This window comes from Leptonychotes weddellii, chromosome 4, assembly GCF_054177405.1.
Source record: "Leptonychotes weddellii isolate Sample4059 chromosome 4, ASM5417740v2, whole genome shotgun sequence".
In the NCBI taxonomy this organism is placed as follows: domain Eukaryota; kingdom Metazoa; phylum Chordata; class Mammalia; order Carnivora; family Phocidae; genus Leptonychotes; species Leptonychotes weddellii.
The window spans coordinates 125,902,151-125,923,933 of record NC_138372.1 but is presented as its reverse complement, the minus strand read 5'-3'; the positions used below and the strand labels follow the sequence as shown (position 1 = coordinate 125,923,933).

The 21,783-nt window shown below is 35.8% G+C and overlaps 1 protein-coding gene and 1 long non-coding RNA gene across 14 annotated transcripts in view; one reads left to right on the top strand and one right to left on the bottom strand.

Moving 5' to 3' along the window:
- Nucleotides 1–21,783, top strand: part of LOC145720928 (uncharacterized) — a 288,979-nt gene that overhangs the window by 196,056 nt on the left and 71,140 nt on the right. The window lies entirely within an intron of this gene.
- RALYL (RALY RNA binding protein like) overlaps nucleotides 7,886–21,783 on the bottom strand; it is a 658,970-nt gene continuing 645,072 nt past the window's right edge. For all 13 annotated transcript variants that reach the window (XM_081816201.1, XM_031025013.1, XM_081816192.1 and 10 more), the window contains one exon: nucleotides 7,886–8,876. In XM_081816201.1, coding sequence (XP_081672327.1) covers nucleotides 8,859–8,876 — 18 coding nt within the window. In that variant the 3' untranslated portion in view covers nucleotides 7,886–8,858. The remainder of the gene's footprint in view (nucleotides 8,877–21,783) is intronic.

Genomic DNA, 21,783 nt, shown 5'->3' with positions numbered 1-21,783 from the left:
TATATAATGCCACATTTTTTTCTCAATGCATTTTGTTTTTTCATAAAGGTGAGGTAACCCTGTGTATATAATTTTTATCCTTTTTGATTCTAAATTTCCTATGCTATCATTAGAAATTCTACATAATTATAATTTTAATGATTATATAATTTGTGAATGCTTTTGAGACATACTTAGATATATTGTCGAATTAATTTCCCAAACACTTGCCATTTAGCACTCCCACTAGAATTCAATGGGAGTGCTTAAATATAAGAATTTAAGAGTTTAACCCCCACTGCCTCCTAACCCCTTTGAATATTATTATGTTTTAATATTTGCTATTTTTGTCATTGTTAAACAGAATCTCAATGTTACTTTAACTTGCAATCTTATGTTTATTAGCTAGTCATTGGAGTATTACAGTTGTATTATGGATTAGTCAGAAGAGATGACATAAACACATTGTTATAAAGTCTCAGTCTGGCCAAGGATGCAGAATTTATCAGAAAAGAGATGGCTACACAGAGCAGAAGCAGATGCGATGTATCTCCATTCAACTTTCCCATTAATCCTCATCCCCTATGTGGCTGATGATTGTAAGGTTTTTCCAAAGGTGAGAAAGAATCAGAATTATCATTTCATCAATTTCTGTTACACTCAGGATTACATCATCACTGCTAAAGAATCAGACTAACAACTTTCCTGTAAGGTTATCTTGACAAATATCAAACTCTCCTGGTTGCTGAGCCAAACACATCATTAGCAAGGCCATATCCTCTTCCAGAAAGAGTCAGTGCTTAGGTGAACCAAAACAAGGTCCCTGTCTCTAGCTAGCTGATGTTCAAGACAAGACTGATTGTCAGGTTTGTGAATTGTCTGTTTATGCCATTTGCCCAGATATCTATTGATGTGCTTAAAGTTTCTTATCATTTTGATCTTTTTCTAAATTAAGAATATCAATTTTAGTCTTCAAAACTTCTTAAAGTTTGTTAGATGTTATTAACTTATAGATGTTCAATATTTTTTTGTAATAAAATCTTTTCCCATGTGAGTTCTTTCTGCTTTTATGCATAGAAAGTTCTTTTCCATCCAGAGAAGGGATAGTGTTAGTGAAGATCTTAAACAGAGAGTTTCAAAAATCTGATTAAAAATATTGACTCTTAAAGTAAATCTTTAATTTATTGTGATGAGTAATGTAAGGAGTGGTGTTAAATTACATATATGTATGTATATATACATATATTTATTCTTTCTTTCTTTCTTCCTTCCTTCCTTTTTCTTTCTTTCTTTTCTTTCTTCCTTCCTTCCTTCCTTTTTCTTTCTTTCTTTTCTTTCTTCCTTCCTTCCTTCCTTTTTCTTTCTTTCTTTTCTTTCTTTCTTTCTTTCTTTCTTTCTTTCTTTTCTTTCTTTCTTTCTTTCTTTCTTTCTTTCTTTCTTTCTTTCTTCCTTCCTTTCTTCCTTTCTTTCTTTCTTCCTTTCTTTCTTTCTTTCTTTCTTTCTTTCTTTCTTTCTTTCTTTCTTTCTTTCTTCTTTCCTTCTTTCTTTCTTTCCTTCTTTCTTTCTTCTTTCCTTTCAGTAGTCTCCACAACCAGTGTAGAGCCCAGTGCAGGGCTTGAACTCACAGCCTTGAGATCAAGACCTGAGCTGAAATCAAGAGTTGGATATTTAACCAACTGAGGCACACAGGCACCCCCAATTTTATGTATTTTTAAAAGTTCCTGAATAATTGCCCCAGATATATTTATAAATATTGTACCATTTTCATCGATATAATAAACATTTGTGTTAAATATTAAGTTCTTATATGTAAGCAGGGTGATCTATTCAAAAACTTATCTGCCATTTTTTCTTTCTTTCCTTCTCTTGTTCTTTGATTTCTTAACACTCTGATTTAATCATTATGCAATGGCAAGTTCTCCTTCCTTCAGTGCTTTCCTTCAAAATTCTTTTATTCATTATTAACTGTATTTGTTTTTTATTTTATTTGTTATTGGTCCAGGTGGAATTTAGAATAAACAAGAGTTCCATTAGAATACAAGTTCCATGATATTATCATCGATTTCCTCCTATGTGCAAGGCATGAGCTGGACTAACAAGCCACTCTTCTCAAGACCTGTCATTTAGTCTGGAAGACAGGCAGTACCACAATAAACAGGTACACAGAATTACAAATCAGGAAGTTCAATGAAACATACAACCAAGGTGTTTTGATAAAGAATAATGGGGTCAGGGCAAAGGATGGGGAGACGGGCCTCAAAATGGCATTTACCCTTAAGCTGGAAACTGGTGAGTGAGTGCATGCTGCCCTTACAAGGATATGGAAGGAGATCGTTCTAGACATGGGATTAGCAAAGGCTAAGCCCTAGGGTGGCTAGGTGGCTCAGTTGGTTAAGCTACTCACTTTGGCTCAGGTCATGATCCTGAACTCCCAGGATGGAGTCCTTCATCGGGCTCCCTGCTCAGCGGGGAGTCTGCTTCTCCCTCTGACCCTCCCCCTTCTCATGCTCTCTCTCTAATAAATAAATAAAATCTTAAAAAAAAAAAAGGCAAAGCCCTAAAGTACAAAAGAGCTCAGTGAATTGAAGAAACAGAAGAGGTAGGAGAGGTCAGCAGAACTAGACATCAGAGCCTCATCGGCAATGACAAAGGCTTTGGATTTACTCTAATGGCATTGAGACGATATTAAGTTTTTAAACAAAGTGTAACAATTTCCATTGACATTTTTAAAAGATGACATTTAGATTGTAGCTGCAGGTAGAATTAGAAGCAAGGAGATAAATTAAGAGATGATTTCTGGAATATTGGAGATGGACTTGAGAAAAGTAGAGGGATTCAGGGTATATTTGGAGGTAGAAACACAAAATGCAACAAAATGTGGTAGACAGCGATGGGAGGTGAGCAAGAAGTCTAAGATGACTCCTCGGTTTCTTGGTTACATAAATGAGCAGACACACATGCCACTTACAGAGATGGTACTCTAGAAGTAGGATCCATTTTAGGTGGAAAAACAAGAGTTAAGTTTTGATTCATGAGACATACAAGTGAAAATGTCCAATGAGAAGTTGGCTGTACAAAAAGAGAGGTCAGGACTGTAAGTATACTCTTGGGACTCATTAGCATATAAAATGACCTTAAAAGCCAAAGAAGCGGATGAGATCTTTGAGGCTTAGGGAAAAATGTATATTGAGTTAATGTATAATGAATTGGTTTATTTATAACTTCAAACTTACCATCTAGGAACATCTTATATCTATTCATATATTCATACCTTTTATTCTGTGAATAAAATTTTGTGGTGTGTGCTATGTAGCTTTGTACATTTCTTATCAATTTTATTCCCAAGTATTTTAACGTTATGAGATGGAAGTTTTTCATTATATTTCCACAGTTATTATTTGTGAATTACAAAGCTATGTAAGATTTTACTTTTGTTGGATATTTAAATTTTTTTAAAACTCATAATTAAGCTTGGTGGGGTTTCTTCCTACTTTCTTGGGCCATGAAGGTTGATAAGCACATTCTATCCAAACAAAAAAATGTTCTCATCCTTTCTAATGGTCACACTATTCATTACTGTTTCTTCTTTATTGTCCTAGTTCTCTCTTACAGAATGAATTAGAAATATTAATTTAAATAATATTCTTATTTTCAATGCAAGTTCAATTGTAATATATTTTCAGTATGAAGTAGAATGTTGTTTTAAGATGCATATTTATATGTGTGTATTTGCATGTGTGTACATGCACAAGTGTGTATGTGTGTGTATGTAAATTTTTGTCATAAAACCCTACTTGGTCATGGGGGATATTTTATATTTTGTTGAAATTTTTAGCTAGTATTTTTATTTATTTCAGATTTTTACATCTATATTAATGAGTTATCTGTATTTAGCTTTTGGGTGTTATTTTTTTGGTCAAGTTTTTATATGAGAGTCATAGTAGTTTCATAAAATGTAAGGAAAAGGACTTAGGCAGGGGGTGTTCTTTTTAATTTGCAATATCTTTTTAAACTATTTTATTCTTACCATCTTTATTCAACTATTTCCTAACATTGTTTAGTAGACTAAGGGCCTTGAGAAAAGAAAATGTGTCTATGTTCACTACTGCATGCCCATTGCCAAATACACATGTGGAATATGGTAAGGGCTCAACAAATATTTGATGAGTGAATGAGCAGTTTTCTCTCAGTCTAGTCTCAGACCAAACTCACATAGTTGTTTCTCAACCTAGAATGCAGGGATTTTTGGATTCTCTTCTTTATAGTCTATTCAGGACTTAACAGCCCAAATGATTCTTTTAATCTTTGTTAGATCCTATCATTCCTGTGCTCACAATCTTCTGATGTTTTCCCATCTAACACAGCGTAAAACCAGTGAACTCTGAATCACCTCTAAGGCTCTGTGATCTGAAATCTTGGCTTTTCTGTGCCCTCATTTATTTTTCTTTTCTTAATTTATTCCAATCCAGCTACACTGCCCTCCTTGTTGTTCCTGAACACACCAAGTACATTCCCACCTCAGGGGATTTACTTGCTGTCCCCCCCGCTCAGGACACTTTTCCCATAAATGGCCACATGGCTCACCCCCTTACCTACTCCACTTTGCCTGAATGCCATATTACCAAGGAGTCTTCCCTGATCAGCCTATTTAAAATACCCATGTAAAACCTCACCTCCCTCTTTGCTTCCCTGCTTTGCTTTTTCCTCTGTGTTCATCATTATTATCTTCTGCCATACTTTACATTTGCTTGTTAATAGTCTTATTTTGTGTCATCCGCTAGAAGAGTATTAGCTTTTCTTTTCTTTTTTAAAGATTTTATTTATTTATTCATAAGAGACAGAGAGAGAGAGAGAGAGGCAGAGGGAGAAGCAGGCTCCCTGCTGAGCAGGAAGCCCGATGTGGGACTCGATCCCAGGACCCTGGGATCATGACTTGAGCTGAAGGCAGACGCTTAACCATCTGAGCCACCCAGGTGTCCGAGTATTAGCTTTTCAAGGACAGGCATTTTAGTCTTTATTATTTATAGCTGGACCCCATATTGCCAGTAACAATGCTTGGCATGGAGTTGGTACTTAATAAAAAATGGTTGAATGAATAAATGATCTGCTCTCTTTACTTGGAAACTGGAGCTAACAATACCTATCCTGCAGTTTTCCTGTGTGCATCATGATAGTGCATAGAAAGCTGTTAGCTCGGCACACAGTAGTTGCTTAGCAAATTATAGCTTTGAAACTTTTTATAATAAGGTTAAAAACCTAGAACACACCCTGTTTCTTTTAATTCTCCAAACATTTATGGAGAAATAACCTGTTATGTACAAGGTAACATAGATGCAGGATATAAAAGTAGAGAAGGTATAGTCTTTATTCTTACAGAAGCAACCAGATAAACATAGGGACTATTTGGCATGCTCAGGTACCCCAAATTCTTGCATGAATCATAATTAGATTCCCAGAGTGACTCTAAATATCTCAAGGGCTGATAGGAAGCCTTTTCAATAACAAATAGGAAATTCAATTATAAATTCCTCCTCTGCAAATATTAGAAGGCTCCAAACACAACATAGAAAAAATATAATGAGCACCAGTGTAACTTAGAACTGACTTTTATCAAACCTTAACATTTGATACGTTTGATTCCAAATATTTGATTCAAATAGATTTACTAATAGATCTATTATTACATATGTTATTCAATACTTCCATTCTATTCTCCTTTCTTTTTCTCACCATACGTAATCCTGAATTTGTTGTTTTTCATTATTGCGAGTTTATTTTTTTTAACTTTTACAACTACTAAATACTGGATATAAATCACAGATATGGTTTCCTTCACTTTCAGATTCATATTAAAATAAAACAAAACAAAAATAGAATTAAAATTCTATTTAAAATTCTATTTCATTTAAAATTCTTGATGTCTACCTTCTCTTGAAAAATCAGGACACCTGGGCAATCTTTCAGATTGGCCATATTTCTGGATCAGGCAGCCAGTTGGAACTGGGAGGGGGCCCATCCTCATCGGCATAGTTGTATTTAAAGTCTACTAAGCGGCTTCATGACTATTTCTTTCATTTATATTTATCAGGCCTCTATAGGTATTTGCATTTGTAATTTCTGTTCTCTGCACTTTAACCCATTTAAAATAGTTTCCTTCTTATTTATCTCCTGCTTCATTTCTATGTCAATTTATTTTGTCATGTGTTTCTGCTTTGAATTTTTGTTTAAAAGATGGAAGCAAAATGTGTACTTTCCCTTCCACATTGTCACCAGTGACTAGTTCCTAACTTACAAGCAGTGGACCTCTTTTCCCACATTTTTATTGAGTTGAATTCAGTGAGTAATAACTCTTTTCTTTCCCTTGGCATTTCTTTTTTAATGGAACTGATGTTATTTGGAGTTAGAAGTCTACACTACCTTCGTCATCTCTTAAAAGTTCCCTTTTAAATTATTACACTAAATCCACAGGGATTATAATCCCATATAATCTATAGTTTGCTGATCTGGTATATATTTTACTCCATCTTTGTCATTAAAATAAAATCTGAAGCCAGGATCGGGTAATGAATTAAGGGAAAGATGCATGATTTCATACTGCCAGGCCTGTGTGGAGAAAATTAAGTCCAATAACAAAGAATTATACATTTTAATTATTCATTTTACTTTGAGAATGGTTAATGAACATCTGGGAAAGTATGATACTCTTAATTTATGATAATGTCTGCTATAAATTCTACACTGTTTATTGAATATTAAGGACAGATAAATGGAAGGTTGGGAAAAATATCCACATGTGCATTTTCCTAATACACTGTACCTGTAACATTTTCTTTCTGGGGCATCAGACTATCCTAGGGAAATGTATTTATTTGGCAGCAAACCAAGAAATCACTCCGCTGATTTTATTCCCTTGTAGAACCGTATACAGCTTCTTTTCAGCTTCACAATTCAATCGCAGCAATTGCAAATTCTCCAATACTCATCATGGCCATGAAAAATAGTATACCACATTGTGATTTTCACATTTCCTCAAAAGGCAAGTACATTCCTGATCCAGCCCGTAGGTCCTAGTGTGCAAATTTTAAATTTTTGCTTTCACAATTTTAGTTTTAGGTAACCTTTGCTGGATGGAATTGTATAATTTTTCATGAGCTTTTATTTTTTTTATTTTCTTTTTTAAAAAGATTTTATTTATTTATTTGACAGAGACAGCGAGAGCGGGAACACAAGCAGGGAGAGTGGGAGAGGGAGAAGCAGGCTTCCCGCTGAGCAGGGAGCCCGATGTGGGGCTCGATCCCAGGACTCTGGGATCATGACCTGAGCCGAAGGCAGCCGCTTAACGACTGAGCCACCCAGGCGCCCATGAGCTTTTATTTGATACGCATAAAGAAAGAGGATGAACTGCCATAAAGAAATTAAAACAGAAAAATAAGAAAACATACCAAGGTGATTTTAGATTCTCTTTAGTTTCTTTGAAAAAAGGAGGCCTTAATTCCACTAAGTATTCTTGATGACATTACATGTGTCTCTCTGCTCTTAATGAGGGGCTTGTAGCCATTAGCAGCAGACTTGTCTGACAGAGCAAAAATGCCTCTGTCAAGGTAGTTCTGCTTTCTGTCCTGAAATATTTCCTTAAAATTCTACATTTGAATGAAAAAATACGCCCTTTAGAAGTGTATACCAGAATGTGACTTCTGTCAAGAATTGAGGGCCATCTTGCTTAATTAATTTTAGCAAATTAATGTGTTCCAGAATACATGAAAAGTGTGGGCATATAAAACATATACATTTTAGTAAAGTTATGCTACTTTCATTATCACACTAATTTTGTGGCATTACAAGGACATAAAGAGTCAAACTGAATATTAAAACTAAGTGCACCCTCAAAGGAAAGATACACGCCAACTTTGTTTTAAAAGAAACAGTATTTATTAAGAAATTATATGCTGAGTTCTTCCTACAGTCTGTGGAAGATGGTTTCTTCCATTTCCACAGCACAAGACAACAGCAAAGAGCATCTGGAAAACACTTGCAATGCTTGGGAATGGAGTGTTCCTAGTAATAGGAGATGAAATGAAGTGATGTACGCACTATTTAAACTTTTAGAACCAAAGATAAGACAATCTTTTCCTTGCCAATATAGTTTTCACCTGTATTGACACTAAAATCTGTCCATGGGATCTCCTACCCAGACTGAAGTATTGGGTAATAATTGGATTGTTTCAGTTGAGTAGAGAATGCTCAATTTAATCACAGGTCAAAGCAACAGAGTCCTTTAGCTATGGAATCACATCTGAAATATTTGCATTCTTTATTAATAAAAATGGTGCTTATGGAGGGCAGAAATATAACATTTTCAAGTATTTTATCATTATGATCTGAAGTACTTTAAACTATAAATTAAAAATAAATTATAAAAACTAGCTTACGATGTATCTTTTCTTACATGACATTGTTGGAAATAAGCTTTAAACATAGAATTGCAATATCACCTGACTTTATATATGATCAACAGTAAAACATGCTAATCATAAAAATAGCTTTTACAAATATACATTTGTATACAGTGTCTCCCTTACCGTTCATAAATGTCCTTCACATTTTAAGACTTTTAAGACTTAAAAAAACACAACATAATTAGCAAAGGGGAAAACACTTTTACAGTCTAAACCATAAAAACCTGACAATTATATAGCTTAGAACATAGAAGAAATGGAATTTCTAAAATTGAACAATACTGTCCATTTTATTTATTTGGGTATTTTTTTTAATAAATTGAACCAAAGATGCTGCTATCCAGTAAGAAACCTCCTTTCACATTTCTGGGTGTTGTCACAGTTTCTCTTTTCTGCTTTTGTGGCATCATTCATTACTTCAGATCACTTTATCTGTAGAAACTGAGAAAAGAAAAAAAATTTTTAAATATTGAGATTTAGGTTTCATTGTTGATAGCATGCATATATGTAAGTTGGATTTAAGTTAGATTTTTCAGGCTGAATCAGGAGATGATTAAAGAACTAGATCTTTAGGAAAAATAGTTTTGAGAACTTTAGGTTCTTAGATCCTTGTTGTTGACAATGCTAAAATTATTTACACTTACAGTGTGCTATAATTTTTAAAAGTCTAGTCCACTTCTTGCCTGAGATCAGCAATTATCTTTCAACCAGAGCTCTTGACCAAGTCAGAGGGGAAACAGTTGAAGTTCTAGGCTAGGGAGAGAGATTTGGGTTGCTTTTGAATTTTTGTGGCTCCTCAGAAGAGTGACCATGGGATACTTTTCCCCTCTAAGAGGCTTTGGAGCACTGTGTGTTATACGCAAACAATGAATCATGGAACACTACATCAAAAACTAATGATGTAATGTACGGTGATTAACAAAACAATAAAAAAAAAAGAGGCTTTGAACAGTGCAGTCCTAAGCCTTATTCCCCTGGGATAGGAGAAAAAGCAATACAGATCTCTGGTCTGAGTTACATAACCTTGGTTGTAAAAGAAGAAAGCTAGATGTGGGGCACCTGGGTGGCTCAGTTGGGTAAGCAGCTGTTTTTGACTCAGGTCATGATCTCAGGGTCCTGGGATTGAGCCCCACGTTGGGCTCCCTGCTTCGGGGAGGAGTCTGCTCCCTCTGTCCCCCTCCCCCTCCTGCGTGCATGCATGTGCTCTCTCTTTCTAAAATAAATAATTAAAATCTTTAAAAAAAAAAAAAAGCTAGATGCAAGAAGGGCAGTGAAAGACTCATGGTGCGACCACAAGCCAGAAACACAATACAAGAGCCAAAATTCAATTGGTAGAAGCATTGAATTAAGAAATTGAATATGAGGGGCCCCTGGGTGGCTCAGTCATTAAGCGTCTGCCTTCCGCTCGGGTCATGATCCCGGAGTCCGGGGATCAAGCCCCGCGTCGGGCTCCCTGCTCCGCAGGAAGCCTGCTTCTCTCTCTCCTACTCCCCCTGTTTGGGTTCCCTCTCTCGCTCTCTCTCTCTGTCAAAATAAATAAATAAAATCTTAAAAAAAACACAAAGAAATTGAATATGAATATGAGGATAAAATAACACAAGATTTCAGTAGTGGGAAAAAGCATGTATTTATCTTAGGATCCTATCAAGCACAAAGTTTATATTTAGATAGAAAATATAATTACACCTATTATCTCATCAACTTCGAAGTTTTTTCAGTTAGATGGAAAATCTGTGTATATGTTTTAAGAATCAAAGACAGGCAAATCGAGGTATCCATTTGGATGAGAACTGCTGTTGAGAAAAACATCGTGTATCAGTTATCAGTCTCGGGGGGAGCAATACCATCTACCACTGGTTATCAATCCCAGGAAAGGTCTCCAAACGTTTTTGTCCATTGTATTTTGGTATTAGAGTTGTCAAGGAAAACAAAGCACAGTCAGCATTGGATGAAAACAGCGCTTTACAGCTCCAGTCATGTGCCTTGGTCCCTCATGGCTAGTGAGTCCCTGAGGCAGCAGATGCAGGGCAATTGGCCTATGTATAACCCTCTCTTGCAGCAGTAGTAGGACCCTGAACTCTGCCCCATGGAGGCTGAAATACTGAAAGGTGTGTCTGACAATCATTAACATACACATTTAAGTGGAACAAGGAGACACTCCTCTAGTCTGAACCTGGAAAGGTATTTTCCATATAGCTGATGAAACTGACAGGCCTTGTGGGCTCTTTGTTTCTTGGTAAGGAAGTATTGCAGGCCCAGGGCCTGTTCTTAAGTGACTAAGTGGGTGTTGAAAGACTGCATGGATGCACAGGCTGCTTTTCTCAACAGTTGCTGACTCCTGTGAATAGCCGGATGATTATGTAACATGACCATTTATTAGAGTTTTGAAGCCCATGAAATAGCGATTATGAAAAAGACCGAGTATGGCAGTTGGGGTGGTGAGAATCACTCTGGATATCTGTAGCTCCAGATGTCACCTGGCCAAGATCCCTGGTTGAAAGGTATCAGTGATCTAGGATGGTACTTTTTCTTCCTTCATGGATATGCATTTGTCACACTCAAAAACATATACATCTGAGTAATTTCAGTTAACTGGGATGTCTTCTTCCTTAGTGAGTACATATCTTAATTCTAGGAAGATACAGAATTAAATGTAAAGTATTTGCAGGACTAGAAATCATACTACTAATATTTTTGTGTTAAGAAAAAGTATTTGAACATTTGTTATTGTAAATATCTGTGTTACATGAGAGAATTTAGCCTATTAGTCTGACAGTCCTGTGATATCAGTTTAGAAAATGCCATTAAAAAGTAGATTGAGACACAGGATTTCAGTTTTATGATTTGAAATCTTATGACCAAATCTTATGTTTGTGCACGATATTGGAAAGTCTAAGAAAACCTTAGGCCATGTTGATACATTGAATTCATTGGATTTTAAGAATTATTTCATTCTCAGAAAGATTTTGTTGGACTAGACAAATGAATTACTTAAAAACACAATATAAAATATATTAAATTCACAAATGCCATTTACAATGTTTGAATGCTATTTAATTAAGCGATCTGGGACAACCATTTTTCAGAGGATTCGGTACTTTGTAAGCTCGTATATTTAATCTTAATAATAAATGCCTAATAATTTTGATTTTGAAACTTTCACCAAACAACTAAAAATAAACAAAATATATACCCTAAGTAGTCTATTTTTCAGTCAAAAGCATTTAAAACTTATATCCTTAGGAAAGAAACTTTAAGGCCTAAGTACATTTTGATACTGTGATATTCTCTCTCTCTCTCTCTCTCACTTTTGCTTCTCTCCCCCACTCCCTATTTCCTTTCCTCCTCCCCCTCTTCTTCCTCACCCAGTCTGTACCATATGCTTACTGGCCACACATACATGTATTTCTAAAAATGAAAATGTTATTCAAGTGTGTTCTTCATGCAAGAAGTGTTCATGTATAATTAGTCTTTAAAGCACAAAGTTTTGAACTCATGGTTCAAAGCAGGCCTGCCCTGTGTTGTGTGGTATAAAGGAAGTTTTATACATTCCCTGTATGGAGGTACCAAAAAGGATCCATTACCAATGTGAAAATGAAAACCTTAATAAATACAATTAAATTTAACCTGTAGAATGATACTGACATGTGAACATAAGGCATAGTAGGTTTGGGTTTGGATTGATAACACTTGTGTGCAGGGAGGAACTAAAGCTCTCTATATGATTGCAGTCGCCCTCTTTCCTGCAAGGCCTTCATCAATCGCTCTTATGACAGATGGAACATGCTTAAACTGCTGCAGCAGCTGTGTATGTAAAGTTTACTAATTATTGTGTTTCTTCAGGTTAAGTCATGGCAGATGACATTAATTTAGTATATTCTTACACCATCCTGCTTGCCTCAAAAGAGGTAATGAATGGTTGTTTAGCAAGTATTCTTTTTAAGAAGAGAAAAACAGCCTGCAGATTTTTTGTGCATATTCCATTACCCCTGGTATGACTTCTCTTTACCCCTTTCTTTGCTCCTTGATTGTAAATGATTACATAAAAATAATTATCCTGGGAAGAAGAAAAGGTTTGAAAATAATTTATTGAAGTCTACTTCCTTGCCATAAGGCTTCAAAGCATTTGCCTGTCCCTAGTACAAAACAAAATCTTCATTAACTTTGCATTGTGAAGTAGGTGTTATTAACCATATGGATACAAGTAATGAATATAATGCTCCTTATCTAAAAGCAATGGCAAAATATATTCACAATGCTTTCCACAGATCTTCCAGTCTGAGAAAAGTATTGCTTTTGCTTCTAAAGGCATGGGAGAAAGGGGACAACTATGACATTCTTGTTGCCTTTTTCTCAAGAATGACAGCCATTTAAGGAGCTGATTGGTTTACTATAATGTGAAACTAATTGTGCTTTCCTTCTCTTGAATAGTGAGTAATTTATCTAGTGGCTATATGGAAGCCTGGATGCTTTTAAAACAAATTATCCTGATGATGAATGCTTTTCCAATTCTCAATCTCTCCCATTTCTGAAAAACAACAAAAAGCCACTCAGATGGGCCTGGATTGTACTGAACCAAGCAATTTACTTCTACTTGATAAAGAAAAAAAGGATAGTATTAATCTAAGAGAAAGCACATTTAATTTTAAACCTTATGAATTAATATATATATTTACTGATGTAAGATTGGTATATAGCATTATATTAATTTCAGGTGTACAACATAATAATTCAGTCTTTGTATATACTACAAGGTGATAACCACAATTAATCTAGTTACCATCTGTCACCATGCAATTGACCCCCTTCAGCCCTTTTGCCCCCAGGCCCTCTTCCCCCCTCTATAAGCACCAATCTATTGTCTGTATCTATGAGTTTTGTTTTGTTTCTTTTTTGTTTTTTAGATTCCAAATATAAGTGAGATTCCATGCATGGCATTTGTGTTTCTCTGTCTTATTTCACTTAGCATAATACCTTCAAGGTCCACTCATGTTGTTGCACATGGCAAGATTTCCTTCGTTTTTATGGCTGAATAGTATTGTGTGTATATATATAATATATATACCATAACTTGTTTATCCATTCATCCATCCATGGACACTTAGGTTGTTTCCATTCTCAGCTATTGTAAATAATGCTGCAATGAATATAGGGGTGCCTATATCTTTTTGAATTAGTGTTTTCATTTTCTTCAGATAAATACCTAGAAGTGGCATAGCTGGATCACATGGTAATTCTACTTTATAGGAACCTCCATGTTGTTTTCCACATGGCTGCACCAATTTATGTTCCTACCAACAGTGCACGGAGGTTCCCTTTCTCCACATCCTCTCCAACACTTGTTCTTTTTTTGATAATAGCTATTCTAACAGGTGTGAGGTGATATCTCAATGTGGTTCTTACTTGCATTTCCCTGATAATTAGTGCTGTTGAACATGTTTTTATAGGTACAGCAATAGGTGGAATAAATATACTTTATTAACAGCTCTACAAAAAAATCATATTTTTAAAGAAGTTTTTGACCTTTTTTTTTTAAAAGATTTTATTTATTTATTTGAGAGAAAGAGAGACAGAGAGCATGAGAGGGAAGAGGGTCAGAGGGAGAAGCAGACTCCCCGCTGAGCAGGGAGCCCGATGCGGGACTCGATCCCGGGACTCCAGGATCATGACCTGAGCCGAAGGCAGTCGCTCAACCAACTGAGCCACCCAGGCGCCCAGTTTTTGACCTTTTTTTAAAGATTTTATGTATTTGTTTGAGAGAGAGAGTGAACGAGCAAGAGAGAGCGAGCATGAGCGGGGGAGGAGCTGAGGGAGAGGGAGAAGCAGACTCCCTGCTGAGCAGGGAGCCCGATGTAGGGCTCCATCTCGGGACTCCGGGATCATGACCGGAGCCTAAGACAGATGCTTAACCAACTGAGCCACCCAGGTGCCCCAATCTTCTGACTTTTTAATATCAGAAATGCTTCTGTTATTTTTTTTCTAATTGAGATTTATAACTAGTAAGTAATTAGAGAAATATAGATAACCCACATTTTTAGATAATATCTATAAAAGGAAAAAAGGTGAAAGAAAATATGTGGAAAATATAGGCTGTATAACATTTTACAGAAAAGTGGAGTCTTACAAAGCAGGAATTATCTATATTTGTTGCCACCACTGATTATGTTTATTGAGTAACGGTTCGCTTTTATAGACATTGCAAGCCATTCGCTTTTTATAGACAACGTGAATACATTTGGCTTTTACAAATCCTTTATTACAAATGAGACACAATTCAATTCAAATTTCTAAATAACACAGATTCCTGGCTACTACTCTTCCTTATAAGTAAACTTGCTTTCTATTAATAAGCTCTTCGGACCAAAATTGCATTATACTTTTAGGCTAAAAGAATCATATCACAAAAACCATAAAGGGCATGAAAACAGAGATGGCTACTAACTCGCTGAGATGGCTACGAGTGGAGGCAACTGCTCCATCATGTAGTTTTTAGGGGCTTAATAGTCTCCGTTCCTCAGTTGATGGCCATTTTGGATGTAGGGTCTGGGGGGTTACAAGAAACACAGGCAAAGATAAATGTGTAGTAACCCATCAGAAACTTGGAAGTAAGACAATCAGGCTGCCTTCTGAGATTTTGACTCTAAAATCAAGACTTTAATGATCAGGGTAGAGAATATGCAGTGTTACTTAAGAAATGCAGAAAGTTTCTAGTCTTTGAGTCTTGACCAGAATGTAACTGAAACTTATTAAATCTGCCAAAGTGAAGTGTTGATCCAAAAGAGACTTGTTTGGCACTGTAAGTACAGAAAAATAGGAGAGTCTGGGGGTCATGATTTCGGGGATTGTGGGATCGAGCCCTATGTAGGGCTCTGTGCTCAGCGTGGAGTCTGCTTGTCCCTCTGCCTCCCCCTTTGTCCCTCCCCTCTCTCTCTCAAAATGAATAAATAAAGTCTTTAAAAAAAAAATTCCTAACAGTTGTTTTATAATCCACACCCATTATTCTGCCCAATTATTACCATGTTTTTTTATCCTGTTCTCCATCTGTCTCTCAATGTTCAAGAAATAAGTATGACTAAAAGACAAAATTGGTCTTATTATACTATAGTGGATCACAAATATTCAAATCAGTGGGCTTTGTTATTCCATAACCAAATGGAAAGATGAAAAGACTGGAAAAATCAGTCATTTGTTATAATACAATAGACTTAAGTTAATGCATGAGTAATGTTAAGATGTTTTATTTCCTCTCCTAAAACTGAAGGAAAACATAATACAATATTATAAAACCAGCATAAAAGTAAAAGAAAAAATTTAATGTTAAAATAATTTAACTCTATCTACCAAGTCCAAATACACTGAGTTCCTACAAATATTATGAAATGACTTCCAAGCTTTTGAATTATTCCTATTTTAGATTAGCTTATGAGATTTACTTATAGACATGAGTTTTGATATTGAAGTGAAAATAGTATATTAACTAATATAAAAGTACAATTAGAAACACCATGGATGTTTGGTCTGGTACATGACTTACCATATGTGATTTAAAAAAAACCCACTCCTTTCAGAGTTAGTAACATCATTTCCTATAATTAATTATAGCTCTCTCTCTAACAAGGACATTAGTGCAGTAACAATTTTTAACATCTACACACAAAGAACATTTGTGTTTCTGGAGTACATTTCATTTAACTAAAATCACACAAAAAATGCACGTAAGGCAAACAGTATGTTGTTTTTTGGATTCATTATGGGAATAATTTGCTCAGTGTAGTAGGACACAATGATGTCAGGCACTGTATACTGTCTTCTCCGTTCTTATTCTGAAGCATCAGAGAACCAGAGTAGCAGAGCGGTTAATTAAGCAGGTGACCTAGGATTGTAGAGGGATCGTGTCCAACTTCCCAACCACAGCAGCAGCGCCTTCCATGGTAATCATGACTGACAGGTATGTAAGCTTTGGCTTGATTATGTTTAAGGGATACAGAACCGTTTACCTCATAAAGCATCTTGCTCCATTTGTAGAAAAAGCATAGAAAAGAATTTGCTGCCATGAATCTAAATCTGCTAAATGGCTGGATTATATATTGAGTCAAAACCTAGAGAGTGCGGTGACAAGCCAGGAAGGTAGGCAGAATTTGAGTGTTATAGAAGTACTAGGAAGGCCCCATCTATGGGGTATGGATTCAGGTCAGATATCCTAAGATGGCAGCAGAGAGGAAGGCAGAGTGCTACTACAGGGAGAAGTGGATTGGTATTACAACTTTAAAGCAGGCATCTGAAAAATAGAATTTTCTGGTTTTGATTTATTTATTCACTTAATTTTGGGGACCCTGTTTATTCCCAGGAGTAAAGGAGTATCCAGTCATTAGAAAAAGCCTAGAGCAAATGTAGTAAGCTTACAGCAAGAGAAACAGCAAGACTGTCTTAGAGTCTGAGGCATTTGAATTACTTAGCTGAGGCTTCCTCAATTCATTCCACGTGGAGACTGGGTTTGGGTTATTCTTAGAATCTGGGACTGGGCTAAATCTGTGGGCATGGACCACAAATCATCATAATAACTCTTATTTGTATAGTGTTTAGAAGCTTATGAAACACTTTATATGTATAGTCTCGTTTGATTTTCTTTATAAACCAGAAAGGTAGGTTGTTAGGCAAGAATGATCCTTGTATTATCCATTAATCCTTGGATCAGGGTGTGAGTGTCTTCTCTAAATCAAACCTAGGCTGTTTTTTTGTTGTCGCTGTTGTTTTGTTTGTTTGTTTGTTTGTTTTTTAAGGCCAGTGCTTTCCTTAATATTCTATTCTGTCCAGTTGTGGGAAGGAAGACAATAGGGAAGCAGGCTGGGTACATCATCAGTTTTAGTACTGGTGATCTCAACTGAGATAGGAAAATACACTGGTGCCCTGATGATGAGAAGGAGAAAAGAGACAGACTTATTGGGAATGTACCAGGATTTGCACATAACTTACTACCTGCCTTTCCTTGGTTTGTAGCAGATTTGCCTGGATTTTTCATTTTTTGAAGTTCTATCTTGAACTAATTTAAAAACCATTTTAATTAAAAATTTAGTCATTTGTCTAAAGGAGAACTTTTGTGTTATAAAAATACATTTGATTAAGAAAAAATAACATTTAACTTTACAGTAAAATTATATTATGTGGGTTACATAATTTTATTTAAAACATCTGTGTAAAAATTTAGTTAATACTGAAAAAAAGTTAATCACATTGCTAAATTATATGATTTACCAGAACTTGGATGCTCTGTTACACATACATCAACACATTAACATTTTTCTCATTTTTTCCCCAACTGATCCCTGATACTTTCTGAAAATAATTATGATTGTGTTTTGAGTGTTCTGGCCTCACTTTTGACTAGTTGAATTGATAAATTATAGCAATTTTATTTGGCACATAACTTGGGTTTGATCGTGCATCGATTTCTGACTTCTCATGCCAATTATATGGCATCGAACAACCGTCAGTGGCTCCCGATGCTGGAAGTGATAAAGACAACTTCAGGATAACACAACAAATTGTGTAAGTTAATTCCAGTGCTAGAAGCCAAATGCTGATTAATGAATGCTGAGATTATTATGAACTTTGAAATTTCATACATTTTACTGTTTCCTGTAGTTCCTTTAGTAATTAGTTTGGGTACCACAAGAAGAGATATTTAGAAATCATTTCATGTCTCACAGAAAAATGTGATTTAAAATTGATTGATTTAGAGGTATAATTTAAAAAGTCCTTGGAAATTGTACAGTTAATTCATGATCCTTCAGAGCAGCTGAGACAAAGGCTGTCATGGTTATTTAACAATTCTCATTTAATTAAATTTACCGTATACACCAAAGTATTAGAATATAAAAAATAGCTTCAACTTTAAAACTGAGCAAAATTAATCTGAGAGATCAAGTCATATAGTAAAGTGATGGCATACTTATACTATTATTCTATTAATAAACTCTTGTTTTTTTATCAACATATTTGGGAAATATAATTAATTTCAAAAAAGAAATCTTAAGGCTTAAAGCTTTGGAATAGTTCCTAGTAATAGTATTATCAAAATACTCTTAGCACTCAAATTAAGCTGGATATAATAGAATCCTGGGTGATTCAGAAGAGATTTCAGAGTTTTATAGTGCCTAGGACTATCATGATTATGAAAATATCCCAGAATTGTAACATAGACAGAAAGAATTAGAAATTGTACTTTATCCATTTTATGTGTGACTGATTATGTCATATCCTCTGTAGGTTACTTTTTTGAAATAGGTTTTGGATATCAGCTCACTTATCTGTTTTTTCCTTTGTTTTATTATAAGAGAATATAGATTGAGGAACAGTGTCAGTTATATGATTCTGTATGGATCAAGATAAATAAGAGCTGGGAGCATTTAATTCAATAAATTGATGAAGTAATTCAATGTAAGCAGAGCTCTCTCCTAGATTTCTATGAGCAAATCTTCCCCAGATCAAACTTTTTATTTGAAGAGGTTTTTCCTTTATAATTAAATTTCTCTAGTAAGTCACACTTTATGGACCTGAACAGAATGCTACATTATCTGTTCATCAGATCTGTGATAATGCACGGAAGACTCATGATCACTACACTCTGTTGTGTGCTAAAGAGGAAGGGCCCTGTGTCTGCCTGGTTTTCTGTTCTTTTACCTACACCTGGCGTTTTTTGCTGAGGAAACACAGTGTGGTATTACTTGGCACATAAATATATCTTACATCTGCACTGTACATCTGAAGCTATAAATTATTTCTGTAGTGCTTTACAAACAGTCATCTTAACGAAGAGAAGTCTGAGGCACAAGGAAAGAAAGTCACTTGCCCAGGGTCTTAATGGCATGGTAAAATAAATCCAGCCCAGAATCACGTTATTCTGTTCTCACTTGAGGGTCACATTAAATAGATACTTGATTTGAAATAAACATCACAGAATGGATGCCTCCTGTCTGAAGGTAGGCAACAACATGCCCTCCCAACAAACCTGCCTCTAAACACTTGGGTTGTTGGTGAGATGTACTGGGGAAATAATTGTTCAACGGAAGTTTTTTAGGCAGAATGTTCCCACTGACTGTCCGTTTCTTTGTTTGGGTCACAGGAACTGCATTTTGACTAATGGGGTTTTGGTAGATGAGTGCTGGGAAGCCAATAGGGCAGGTACCTATGACGCTATTCTAGAAATCTCTATTTTGAGACAAATATGGGTAAGTGAAAGAGCACAGAGAATTCATTTCTGGGTCAGAAAGAATTGCTTTACTTGTATTTACTTGTATATGTGCACATACCTATAATAAATGTTAAATAAACTTTATTAATTTTTTAAGGGGACAATGGACAATGATATTTTGTAAATAGAGTTCTATATCTTTTTCTTTTCTCATTGACTGAACCCATTTCAGATATGAAAAGAAATAACCAATTTTATCACTTTATATGCCATAAGAAAATACCATACCTCATATAGAAAAAAAAATCAATTAAATGGCTGAACTTTTCCAACCTAATTTACTTCCAGATATAGTTACTCAATTTATGTTTACAGAGATGGTTTCAATAAAAATGTCCTTGCTTACCATCAGTACATATGGAGATCAAATGTGGTCACAAATATCAGAAAACAAAATGTATTTTGAATTTTGAAACCACTTAAAATTCTGGGTAAAAGTTAAAAAATAATTGGCCCTGGTTTCACAGTTATTACTTTCCATGTGAATATTATGAGATTTCAAGCTACTTAAACTCCTATTAATATTTTTTTTCTTAGTGTAAAGATTAAGGACAATTTTTAAAAACAGATGACATTAAATATTTCTTTTTTTTTTAAAGATTTTATTTATTTTTTTGACAGAGAGAGACACAGCGAGAGAGGGGACACAAGCAGGGGGAGTGGGAGAGGGAGAAGCAGGCTTGCCGCGGAGCGGGGAGCCCGATGCGGGGCTGCATCCCAAGACCCTGGGATCATGACCTGAGCCGAAGGCAGACGCTTAACGACTGAGCCATCCAGGTGTCCCTCTCAACATCACTTTTATAGAATAGTTATACTGTTGTATTTTAGCAGCTAATGCCCAACTACTTTTGTGCTATACACAGAATGTTTATGCAAAATTAATCTTATATATTTCAGTATTTCTGGGTAATTTTTTCCCATTCCCTTTGGATGTAGTCTATGGTATCAGCTAAGAACATTGAACGCTTACCTTACATCTGCCGAAAATAACAGTTAACAATAACAGGCCTCTAAAGAAGATATTTATCGAACTAACCTAGGAGCATTTGGGCAAGAGGCTGGCAGCTTCTTTGTGGACAATTAACCTATTCTACAAAAACAAATGTGTATAAAATATGTATGTCGGTGTCCTTTTCGTTATACCATAAACTTTCCTTATGAAAATGAGATGGTCTGAGAAGGCAATGTCTGATTTTAACGGACATCATTTGGCGTTTTTAAAAGCATGTGGCAGACGGCAGCAAGGTGAGGGCTTCCCAGTTGCCACCAGTGGGTAGGAACCCAGAGGGCCACCTTCCTCCCGAGAGTCTCAGGGCTCTGGGGATACACCACATGAAAACGTTTTCATTTTGATCAATTCTGAGGCATCTAATTCTGTAAAGTTCAGAGTACTTTTCCAATGTAATCTCACAAGTCAATTTGCATGCAGAGTTTCTGCCAACTTCAGGTAAAAATTGTGCAAGGCACAGGACTGCGGGAGGGTGACAGCCAATCAGGATGTCATCAGAGTTATCATTTCATCAAGCGTGAGGCGCAGGTCAGCACGATTGAGCTCTGTGTTCCCAGAGGTGCACAAAACTGCTAACGGCACCCAAGTACTGTTAGGTGGGAAGACACGTTAAAAACATTGACTCAGGGGCGCCTGGGTGGCTCAGTCGTTGGGCACCTGCCTTTGGCTCGGGTCGTGGTCCCAGGGTCCTGGGATCAAGCACCGCATCAGGCTCCATGCTCAGCAGGAAGCCTGCTTCTCCCTCTCCCACTCTCCCTGCTTGTGTTCCCTCTCTCGCTGTCTCTCTCTCTGTTAAAAAAAAAAAAATTAATTAATTAAAAAAACAAAAAAACCAAAAAAACAAAAAAAAACACATTGACTCATAGAGTGAGAAAATTACCCTTCTCAGTGTTCTTCCAGTTTTCTGATTGCATTAAAGAGAAAGTTTCTGCTGGTGCTAGTTCTGACATTTCTCTAGTACTGTCTTTTTTTGAACAAGAGAGAGATAGAGATAGAGGTACAGAGACAGAGAGAGATTGTGAGAAGCAGGAACACAGTTTTTTTGTCATATGAAAGTACTGAACTGAATTTAAAAGGAAATGTTTTGT